Here is an 11,389-nt window from a genome sequence, read left to right on the forward strand (position 1 = left end):
TGCCCCTCCCCGGGCCTTGTTCACTCCCCCTGGGAAACCTGGCCTCCCGGCAGCACCCTTCCCCCGCTTTTAGGTCCTAAGCAAGAAGACTCTAAGCTTCTTTATCATGCAAGAGAGGCCACCCAACCTTCAGTAGCAAGAATCCTACTCTCACCCTACAGCAGCCTTCACCTTCACTATCTGATCTTCCATGTTTATTTATGATCTGGAGGTCTCCCCTGGAATCAGTTCTACTTCAAACATTCAAAAGCCAGAGCTTGGAATGTCTGATGTAAGCCAGCCTGGGACAGGTTTCGCAGCCCCCACAGCGGAGGGAGCCCTTCCTGGAGGCTCACAGTTCCTCACCAGCAGAAAAAGCTGTTTCTCCCTCCCTTCTGGGCTGCTGTGGAAGCCAGTCCCACAAAGAAAAGATGTGGCGGTGCCAGTGACAGGAGATCCTCTGAAACCCAAGGTCAAGGCCTGCAGGGGCATGAAAGAATCCTTCTGGCAAACGTGCTTCCTCCCCTTGGCCGTCCCGGCTTAAGGCTCCTTTTACAGACACACACAGGAAGGTGCTAGGTTTATTGTTTTCTTTTTTTAATGAAACTAAATCACTGCTTACAAAAACCTGCAAGAGCCCTCATGCCCATCCCTTCACACGTCCCTTGGCTCAGCCTCTCCCCATCTCCCAGGAACTGGAACACTCCATGAACACCATGAGGGGAGAGGCCCTGGGCTCTGACCCGAGCCTTCAGAGAGTGACAGTTCTACCTCCCATGATCCTTCCTGTCAGGCCTGGAGGTTGCATGGATGAGGGTGGTCCCCGCCGCTGTGACTCTCAGGTCACCACCCGGACCAGAGTGAAATGATGTGAATGTCCCGCCCCAGAGACCCCCCCCCTCCCCCGCTAGTCTCTCCCCTTCCTCCCCCCACCCCCCCCACCCTAATTCTACCCCTCTACTGAGATGAGGCCCAGCTCCCAGATCAGAAGGGCCAGGGCCTACAGGCTGTAGAACTTGAGGCTCCTGTCCATGCCCGTTGAAGCGATGAACTTGGCGTGGTGCCCAAAGGCCACCCCTGTGGTCAGGCCGCTATGCTCTGAGGAGAGAGACGAGAGGCAAAGGTGAGAAGGCTTCTCCCCCTCGGGTCTGAGTGCGGATCCTGATGATCTACTCCCAGTCTGTCCAGCCCTCCCTGGGTCAGTGCTCGCTACTTCCCAGTGGACTCATGTGGCCGAGAGCAGGGCGCTAGTCCAGCCTGCAAAACATCCATCCCCAGGGCCTTACTCGGTGCCTGGCACACAGCGACAACTCAGGTTTTTGTTGTGGGGTGAGTGAACAGAGGAACGTCACTCCTCCTTGCCTGAGCTTTTGGGGCAACTGCAATTCTGCGCAGTTCAAGTCCTAGAACTGACTGGGAGCCCGGCAGAGGGCGGGACAGACCAAGCAGACATGGTCTTGTTCTTCCACTTCTCACCACCTTATTTTTAAAAATTGGGCTGAGTTTTCAGTTCGGTTTAAAACCTCAGTGCTCAGCTGACTCGTATTTATTTATAGCATATATTTAGTTCCAACTCCTTGCTTATATTATAATCGGAACCGTCCATTAGCTTGTCCTAGCTCAGGGGGTTCCGACTTAGGGAACCTGGGCCCCCAGCACAGGGCAGGGCTGTAGCAAGGGCAGAAGGGGCTGGGTGATGTGTCTTGCTGGATTGGGGTAGTTCAGGAGCATCAGAGCAAATTCCTTGAAGGCTTAGGACAATGCCTGGAGCCCCCACTACAGAGCCCAGGCTGTGCTTCCGGCCCACTGCTGCACCCCGCTCAACTCCGAAACACCGGAGCCCAACGAAGGGTTCCAGTTAGGCCTGGGCACCCCTGGAACACACACACCGAGCCGGGCTCAGGAGAACACGGGGGTGGGAGAAGCATCTTGGGTCTTGCTCACAACCTGCTAATGAGGATGAGAATTTCATCAACAAAAACAGCTAACAGCTGCCATTCACTCAGCACCCAAGTGTGCAGCAGGCACTCTGTCACCACGCAAGCCATTTCTGTGTCACCAGCTGGCACCATCTGCAAAGCAGTGCCAATGTGACCATTTTAAAAAATGAAAAAGCTACGGCTCTCAAAGAGGACATCACGTACCCAGGGCCACGCAACTATCAGGAGGTTAGTAGCCCTACTATCCGCAGTCTCAGCATTTTATGCTTTTCTTCTCTGGCATTTACAATCGCAATTAAGTAGGGGCGCCTGGGTGACCTCAGTTGGTTGAAGTGTCCACTCCTGACTTCGGATCAGGTCATGATCTCACAGTGGTGGGATCGAGCCCTATGTCGGACTCCGTGCTAAGTGTGGAGCCTGCTAAGGATCCCCTCTCCTCGCGCTCTGCCCCTCCCCTGCTTGCACCCGCACAAGCGCTCTCTCCCCCAAATTAAATAAACTTCAGAAACCAATTGCAATCAAGTAATTATTTGTGAACTCATCCCACATCTACCCTCCTAAACTGACTGGAAATTCCATTAGTGCAAAGCCTGGATCTTAGTCACTGCTCCAATCCCACAGAAGACAAAGACACAATGCTGAACAATGGCAAATCCAAAACAAGCGTGCCAAACACGGTTCTAATTATTTATGCACATGTGGACGTGTGTAAGTACACAGCTATTTCATCTGTTTATACGTTTATGTGCATAAATGTGACTTCACACATATATATCTATATACATATAAAAACTCAGCAAAACCTCACACACTCACCGCACTGAGTATGCCCTATTATCGTTGCCCAGAGAGACTAAGTAACTTGTCCAACGACGCACAGCTTGCAGGGGTAGAGCCAACCTTTAAAGCCCAGCAGTCTGACTCCTGAGTGCAGTTTCTTAGCCACTAAACTCTATCGCCTCAGGAAGGGATTAAAAGCTGCCTAGGCAAACTCAGGCCTACTCCCTGGAAATTCCTAACCTCGTGGTATCTACCCTCTTCCTTCTGGGCCAGGACACTCGGAGACCTCAGGATCCCAGAGTCAGACCCTACCTGTGAAATGAAGGATCTCTGTCCACTGCTTGCAGATGTAGATCTGGACGTCTGTGCCCCCAAGGGCCAGGTAGGTACCACTCTGATCGAAGATCAGTGACTTCACCTGCCAGAACCAGGAGAGAGGTCACACGAGAACAGAAATTATGGGACAATTAGGGATGCGCAGAAGCAGTTTAGACTGATTCACTGAAGAATCAACAAGTGAGGAGAGGCAACCGACAGAGCTGGGGAAGGGAGGGGGCGCACCTCAAAATTGTTATCCAGCTGCAGTGTCTTAAAGTTCTTAAGTTTGCGCAGATCCCAGAGCTTGACAGAGGAGTCATCAGCCGCCGTAGCCAGATAATAGCCATTCTCTGAGAAGGCAATGCTGGTGATGGGGCCCGAGTGGCCAGGGAAGTTGGCCACGTTGGTGCGCTCCTACAGGTGGAGGACAAGTGGTACAACGTCACCCACTGGTCACGACCCAGAGAAAATGGGGAGTTCGCCAGATGCCTACCTCTGAGCCATCCTCCACCGTCCTTTAGGGAAGGACAACTAACAGGAATCGCAGAGGTAGATGGCCCAGCCCAAGACCCCGGGCCACATCCATCACATCACACACAGGCGTGCGCGCACGCGCGCGCGCACACACACACACACACACACACGCACGCACAGCCACCGTGTCTCTGCCCTTGGGACACCCAAGGGCCGGGTGCCACTGGCACTTATCACACCGCATAGTCACGAGCTCACACCCTGGGCCTCAGATGGAGGCTGCCATGTCCCACCTTCAAGTCCCAGATCTTAATCTGCGAGTCCATGGTGCCTGTTCCGAAGATGAGTCCATCAGGGTGGAACTGTGCACAGGTGAGAGCTGTGGGGGAGGGACAGGGAGCTGTGGTCAGAGCCCACGGGAGAGGCCAGCACAGCAAAAGGGGCCTCTCTTCACATTGTTCACCGTGCCCGGTACAACGCCTGGCACCCGGCCGGCACTGGTGGTAAATAAATCTTAAGAACAAAGGAGCAAATGATTAAGTAAAACACATAAATAAATGATAAGCAGCCAAAGGACAGACAGAGCCCAGTGCCTCTATGACAACTTACAGCAGCCAGAGGTCTCATCTGTCACCTTGGTGAGCACACGCCCTGTCTGGATGTCAGAGAAGGCCCAGTACTGAAAAAATAGAGACAGCGAGCCAGTAAGAAAATGGGTGCCCAACAGGAAGGTGTTCCCTCCTCCCCGGATGTTCAAGCTTGGAGACCAGCAGGCCTCTGCAGGGTCTGGGCTGGGACCGCACCTGGTCATCGGAGGAGCTCAGGAGATAGTCCCCAGTGGCATGGAGGCTGAGGCCCGTCACTGCGCTCTCATGGGCCCGAACAACCTGCACGCAAGAGGCATTCGGGACCGACCAAATCCTGATAGTAGCATCTGGGGAGGCAGAAAACACCAGCTCCTAAAAGGAAAAACAAGAGGCAAAATATCAGAGGCAGAAGAGATCGACCCCAACAGTCTTACAAAAGGGGGGTGGGGATGGCCATGAGCCCAACAACTGCTTCTCTTTCAGGCCTGTCCTGCCCAGAACCATCCATCCAACTGGTGATGCGTGAGAGCCAATGGTAAACGCCATTTGAAATGGTAACTCAAACAGCATTGGCCTAGAAGAGAAGGCTTCACTGTCTAGTGGTAAGAAGGGTAACTGTAGCAGAGAGCAATCTCCCACGCCCTGTTTCTAGTACCAGAGAGAGAAAGGTGACCGGTGCAACTGAGGAACTGAGTTTTTTTAATTTGAGTTTATTTCACTCTGTTCAAATAGACACATGTAGCTAGCTAATGGCTACTGTCAGGAACAGCGTACTTCTGAACAGCAGAGGGTCTGTGAGGGTCTGCAAGGGCCTATTTTGCTGCATCACAGACTCCAGGATTTTAGGAGCAAGTTAATCCTCAGAAGGATTCGGGGCAGAGAGAACTTCTACCGTGTACACGCACCAATTATTTGGGTTAGGACGTTAAACACTGTAAGGTAAAAACAACCACCATCTTTCATCGACACGATTTCATAAGAGAGACAACTTATCAACACCTGGCCGCAGGAAAGGAGTGCCTCCCATTTTAAAAACATTCAGTTTTATGAAAAATCCACAGTATTCACCTATTTCTAATTTCCTTAAGGGACAGGGAAGAGGCTAATTGGGAAGCACAGACCCAGCCACAATCCTACAGTCTTAGACCCAAACCGTCCCAGACCTAAAGACTCAAATCCCACAATGTCACTAACCTGGTCGAAAGGCTGCCTGTACCCTCTAAACCAGCAACTCCATCAATTTTAGCCCGCACCATGTCCAACGGCTGATGTCAAGTTCCCCCCGACCCCGCAGGACCAAGGGAATGTGGACGCACCTGTCCTTCCCAGATACGTTAAGATTTTGCTCAGCTTTGTTTTCCACAGCTTGTACTATAAACACTACAGGACTTTCTTCCTTTTCCTAACACGCCACGTGCCTATGAGTCTGCTTGTTCCAGCTCTCATTTCCTCCCTTTCCCTGGGCTGAAGGCCACTGCTTTAGGGGCTTCTGCACGGAGGACAGGGTGACCCACGGCTGTAAACAAAGGCCTTGAAGGGCCCACTCTGGAGGCTCAGTGCTCCTCCTCGGGCCCACTTCACTTCACAAGGACACGGCACGGCGCTGGGTGACTGGGTCTGCAACCCTAAACCACCAAAACCAGGGCGCAGGAATGAGGGACCCAGGGTGACTGGCAGGACCCTTTACCTGGGAAGGGTGGAACACCACACTGGTGACTTTCTTGGTATGGCCTTTGAGGGTGGCCAGGATTTGCTCAGAACTCTTGTCGAAGACGACAACATTTTTATCCGCCCCTCCTGGAAAGGACCCAAACGAGATCCAACAGTGAGTCATGCCCACCCGCGTCCCTCGGCTGAAGACGGTACTCCTGCCCCCAAGGCCCATGCAGAGGACAGGAGCGTGCCCCTACCCTGCCACCCGCCCCGCCTCGGCCCGCGGGGCCAGACCGGCTCTCACCAGTGAGGATCTTGTTGGTGTCGGCAGGGCAGAGGTCCAGGGCGAGGATCCCAGGAATGCTGGCACTGTGCAAGCCCTGAGCGGAGGGCGCGACACCAAACCCAGTCACGGCCAAATCGAGGCCAGCCATGAAGCCACGCCAACGCCCCCACTTCCACCCCAGGCCCAGGGGAACAAGAGTGACTTCTGTTCCTTATCCGCTGCGCTTGGCCTTCTGCCTGGAGGCGGCACGTCCCTCGCCGCACTACTGGGAAAGCCAGCCCCGGGCAAGAAGACAAGCCCTGGGACGCAGTGGCTGGGGCCCCCAGGCAGCTCTACAGCCCCCCCCCCCGCCCCCCCACGCTGACCTGCCCACCCCAGCAACAGCTGCAACACCCCGCCTCCCAGTTAGCGGGGACCTGGCCACTCACCACGTGGGATGCCACCTGCCGGTATTTGCTCAGCTCCTCCGGCTTCACCAGCTCCTCAGGCACAGTCTTCCCTCTCTGAGAAAAAGGAAAAGCGCCCCCCACAAAAGCAGCAGTGAGTGCAGGATTCAGCGAGCCCCCTTTCCCCTAAGGCGTCAGCCGCCTCCACCGGCCAGCCCTCTCCTGGCTCTGGAGGACTCACCTTCTTACGCTCCGTGGTCAGCACGGTGGCCTTGTCTTGGAGCTGGGGAAGAGAGGGGAACAGGCGCAACGTGAGACCAAGCACTGTGCCAGGCCAGCGGCACGCCGGACGCTGGTCACATCTAGGCCTTCACAAGTGGCAACCACACCTGCGATCTGCCGGGTTCTGTGCTAAAGGCTCACGTGCGTTACCTCCACTTACTTTCCCCCCCAACCTGATGAGGGGGTGCGGATGACCTTACTTCATGCGGGAGGACACTGAGCCTCAGGGGAGTGAGGTCACTTGCCCAAGACCTCAGAGGGGACAAATGGCTGAGTGAGCACCTGAGCCAGCAGTGCAGGGCTCCCAGACCGAGTTCACACGTGTGCACCAGGAGGTTGCAAGCTGAGCAGGGAAAGTGCTCGGACAAGACACAAACGAGCAGCTCCAACAAAAGGAGAGGCCGTGAGTACGACAGAGGCGCTGGCCCTGGAATCGGGCCCGCTCGGCCTCTTGGGAGCCTGCCTTTGAATCCGAGCCTCAGGTTCTCCATCTGTCCTGTCTCCCTCAAAAACGCGTAACAAAAGCGTTCTACGACCTGCAAAGGACCCTGATAACAGTAAGAGCTCCAAGCTGCACTACCGGTAACTACAATCTTGTAAATTCCACGAGCCTAGAAAATAGACACCGTTTACTCTCGGTCTGGAAGGGAAACAGGACATGGAGTCGGTTGAGTCGGCCCAAGGTCCTGGGCTTGTCAGCAGTGACCTGAGAGCACGAACGCAGGCAGTGCGGGCCGAGCCCGCGCTCAGCACCACTCTGCCGAGCCACACACGGAGCGGTGTTTCTAGTCACACCGCACTCAAGGCGGACGGCAGGGGGGACCGAGGGCTGACCCATCCCCACCAAGTGACCTCCAACAACTCACCTTCTGGATAATCTCGGGGGTCATTCCCACCAGCTCGCCCAAATCCATCGGCTCGCCTGCACCCTGAAGACAAGAGAGGTAGAGGTGAGGAGGGCACAGAACGCCAAAGACTCCTGCAGGAGAGCCGCGTGAGACCCCACACACCAGGGGCTGCTGACAGGCAGGGAGGGGTGGACACTCACCGCGACACTCGGCTGCGAGCTCGGCACGGCCTGGGGCACGATGAGACCGGCCTGGGGTTTCAGGGTAGCCAGAGCTAGGAGAGAAGAACACGTTAGAAACGGGGGATTACAAAGCAGGACCGGCCCAGAGGGGGGAGTGGCGGGGCGGAGGCTGCACCTTCTCGGGCAGCAGTAACTTCCTTGGTGAGACGGGCAATGACACGGCAGGCGGCGTCGTGCTGGTAGAGCGCGTGGGACAGCTCCTGGCGGGTCGTCTGCAGCTGCTGGCGCAGAGTGAAGCTGTGCAGCATGACTGCATCCTGGGGGGGGAGGGACACGCCACCATGAGGGGTGGGGAGGGTCAGGGAGCACCCAGCAGGAGAGGCCAGGTTAGGAGGACACGGCCTCCTCCTTCCACGGCCAGGACCGTGCGTACGCCGGCAGCCGCTCCGGAGCTCCTGCCCCATGCCAACACGGGGCGCCGAGAGGAGTGGCAGCCGGCTCTCTCCCACCCCCGTCTCCACTGATTTACTGGCAAATCTCAGTGCCACGCGGCCGCCCCCCACCCCGTGTCGGAGTAATAATGCCACTGCCGACATTTAGGACTGCCCTCATTGTGTCGGGTGCAGTGCAAGACAGTCGCTCAAGACGTACTCATTCCTTCATCTTGCAGAGCACCTACTAAGTACCAGGTGCTGCTCCTGGCGCTGCGGATGCACCCACAAATGAGGCAAGTCCGTGATGTCATGAGGGTGACACTCTAACCTTATTCTAATTCTCCCCAAACCCGGAGAGATCGGCCCAAGTTCTTGTCACGGTCAGGAAACCCAGCACTCACATCTGAGCGAGGTGCCCAAGGACACGTGGCAAGTGAGCAAGGGAGCTAAACCGGGACCCCGGACCTGTGCGACTTCGACAACCGGCTGCCGCCTCCTCCACGATCGTCTTGCCCCTCCAAACAAAACACGAGGCTCCGTCCTTCCCACCCGAGTCCTAGTGCCGTGGTCCACCCTCCTCAAGGAGGGAGCCGTCGGTTCCCTTCCAGGGACTCACCCACTCATCCTGCAAGGCTTTCAGGATGGCTGGGATGCTGGTGGCGGAGGGAGGCTTGGGCCGGATGGGGTGAGCAACTGCCAAGAGAGGGAGAGCGGATGCGAAGAACCGTAAGGCGGGGACTCTTCCTCTCCCCATCCCCCCCCTTCCCCTTCAGCCTGCGTGAACAGAGCACTATCTCCCTCTCTGGGGGCCGGCACCACCTCCCACCCTGTCAAGCTTGGAGTTACAACAGCCCTGGACGGAGGCCAGCCGCCAGGCACCTTTGATGTCGATGAGCTGCTCCTCGGACAGGGGCTGGTTGTTGATGGGGTCTGTGCCATTCTCCGCAATATACTTCTCAATGAGCCGCCGCTCATAAACATGATTAGAGACAGGGGACACGCATGGGTGCTCGGGCACTTCATTGGAGACTGTGGAGAAAAGGCAGGCAGTGAGCTTGGGGTGGTGAAAGGGACCTCGGGACAAGGGGATGCCTCACAGGCTACTGGCCCCAACAAAACATGTCCCCACACTCAACAGAAAGCAGGACGTGACAACCAGTTTCGTAGCCCCCCCTATCTGTACGGCTACACGACTAGCTTCTCCATCGCTCTCCTGACAGGCAGTCAACAAATGATTCTGCGCGACTACGATGTGTCACGCACCTACAGAGCAGTCGATAATCCCCACCCATCTCCGTTTGGAACAAAGATGCTTCGGCACCCATTATGCTCTATGACACAGATACAGACGGCCACTCAAATCTCTACCTAGAGCCTCGGTGGATTGATAGACAAAGAAATCACACAGCAACGTGACAAGCGTTATAACAAGAAGAAACATTTACGTGGTGTTTATCAGGTGCCACGCATGACTCTAAACACTTTCCATTGATTAACTCATCCTCACAACCCCCAACAGAGGTATCATTTACATGCCAGCCCCAGTAGACGATGCACCCCTTGAGGATAGGGATTATGGCTGGTCTCTGACTTCCAGTACAATGCAGATGCCCAGCAGGCACCCAGTAAACATCTCGTGTAAACATCTAAAGGAAGGATGGTGCTGGGAATGGGGCGGGGGGGGGGGGGGGGAACCTTCCGCAAGACGCAAGACTGAGAGGGGACAACCAGCGAGAAAACACTCTGCAAGCTGCGATTTCTTCAATATGAAAGATTCCTTTTTCTAGCCCTCATTTCCCTTCCTCCCTGTTTTTGGATTTATGGAGGGGTTCCGAGAAGAGCAGGGCGGGGAGGAGGGGGGGCGGCTGGAGAGCTGGAAGCAAACAGAGAAGGGATGATCTCCTAACCTGACGGAACAATGAGAATGCAAAACCGATGCGCGCCGCATTAAAATACCAAAAGGAAAGACTGCGCAAGGCATGAAAAAGGCACGGATTCAGGGGGCAGAGAAACTAGCCCCACCGCCCATGCGACACTCTCCTTGAGCCTTGCATCCTCATCTGTAAAACCCGGATCGTCACGTCTGTTCTGGAGAATTCTTGTGAGAATAAAATGAGATCACAGACTTGGAAGCGGGGCGTAGACCAAAAGGCTTTATAAATGTGCGCTGTGTTTGGTGGCCGTGCAGCCTGAGGCTGGGAGCCAGGGGCCTGGATTCCAGCCCTGTCACTGCCTCCAACTCACTGTGTGACCTTCGCAAACTGCAGAATCTCTGACTACCCGCGCGGGACCTCCGGCGTCAGCCCGTGCAAATGAATGCCCTCTTTCTGCAGATGAGGAAACTGAGGCCCAGAGCCTGCGCCAGATCACAAAGCCAATCGGGAAGGGAGGTCCTGCACAAGCCCGATTCCTACACCACAGCTGTCTCCCTGCACCAAGCTCCCTCCATCCAGGCCTCAGTTCACTGCGTAAACGAGGTGGCTGGCCTCAGTGACGTCTGCGACAATAAACTTGAGGCGTTATGTAAACTGTGAAGCGCTGCGCAAATGCACCCCACGCTGAGGAGGAGGAGGACCCCCGCGCTGACAAGCCGCCGCCCTGCCCCCCGGGAGCCCTGCTGTCGCCTCCGCCCCGACCCCGGCACCGCAGCGGCCCGCAGCTCCTCCCGCTCCGCGCTCCGGCCCCCTGCGACCCGCGATCGGCCGCAGCCGACACTCACTCGAGCAGATCAGGGACATGGCGCCGTCGCTGCGCTCCGAGGCGCCTGGCACCGGGCTCCGGGATTCGCTTCTGCGCCGCCGCGGGCCGCTTCCGGTCCCCCGCTGTTTCCGGGACGCTCCGCGGCTGGCGGGGAGCGGCCCCGCCGAGCGATGCTCGCGTAGAGCTTCACGTGGGGCTGCGGCCGGTCGCGCGCCTCAGCCTCCAGCACCTAACGGAAACTGCCCTTTCCCACAATGCAGCCGGGCAGGAAAGGGCCCGCCAGGGAATACTCGGCCATTTCCGGACAGGCTCGGCTCCTTCCGTAAAGCGCTCCCGGGGGCGGACACGAAGTCGGAACTACATTTCCCACAATGCAGTGGGAATTTAAAGCCAATGCGAGGAACGAGGTTTTGTCGAGACCGGCGCTGCGCTGGTCCGTGGGACCGTCGTCTTGCAAACTTCTTAGCGTATGAGAATTTCCTGACGAACTTGTTAAAATGCATATTCCCGGGGTCTGCCTTAGACAGTATGTATTTTCAG

At 56.3% G+C, this 11,389-nt stretch overlaps 1 protein-coding gene across 1 annotated transcript; it reads right to left on the reverse strand.

Annotated features, from left to right (window-relative positions):
- Positions 1 to 555: 555 nt before the first annotated feature.
- Positions 556 to 11,148, reverse strand: PRPF19 (pre-mRNA processing factor 19). The gene is made up of 16 exons (XM_045485414.1): positions 10,869 to 11,148; positions 9,029 to 9,178; positions 8,766 to 8,842; positions 7,891 to 8,032; positions 7,734 to 7,807; positions 7,552 to 7,614; positions 6,645 to 6,686; positions 6,446 to 6,520; positions 6,036 to 6,111; positions 5,766 to 5,875; positions 4,295 to 4,450; positions 4,101 to 4,170; positions 3,785 to 3,870; positions 3,261 to 3,431; positions 3,012 to 3,117; positions 556 to 1,077 (listed from the first exon to the last, which is right to left on the reverse strand). The coding sequence occupies exons 1-16, from the start codon at positions 10,885 to 10,887 to the stop codon at positions 980 to 982; spliced, it is 1,515 nt and encodes a 504-aa protein (XP_045341370.1). The 5' UTR covers positions 10,888 to 11,148; the 3' UTR covers positions 556 to 979.
- Between the last annotated feature and the right edge of the window lie 241 nt (positions 11,149 to 11,389).

Source organism: Leopardus geoffroyi, chromosome D1 (assembly GCF_018350155.1).
Source record: "Leopardus geoffroyi isolate Oge1 chromosome D1, O.geoffroyi_Oge1_pat1.0, whole genome shotgun sequence".
NCBI classification, from domain to species: Eukaryota; Metazoa; Chordata; class Mammalia; order Carnivora; family Felidae; genus Leopardus; species Leopardus geoffroyi.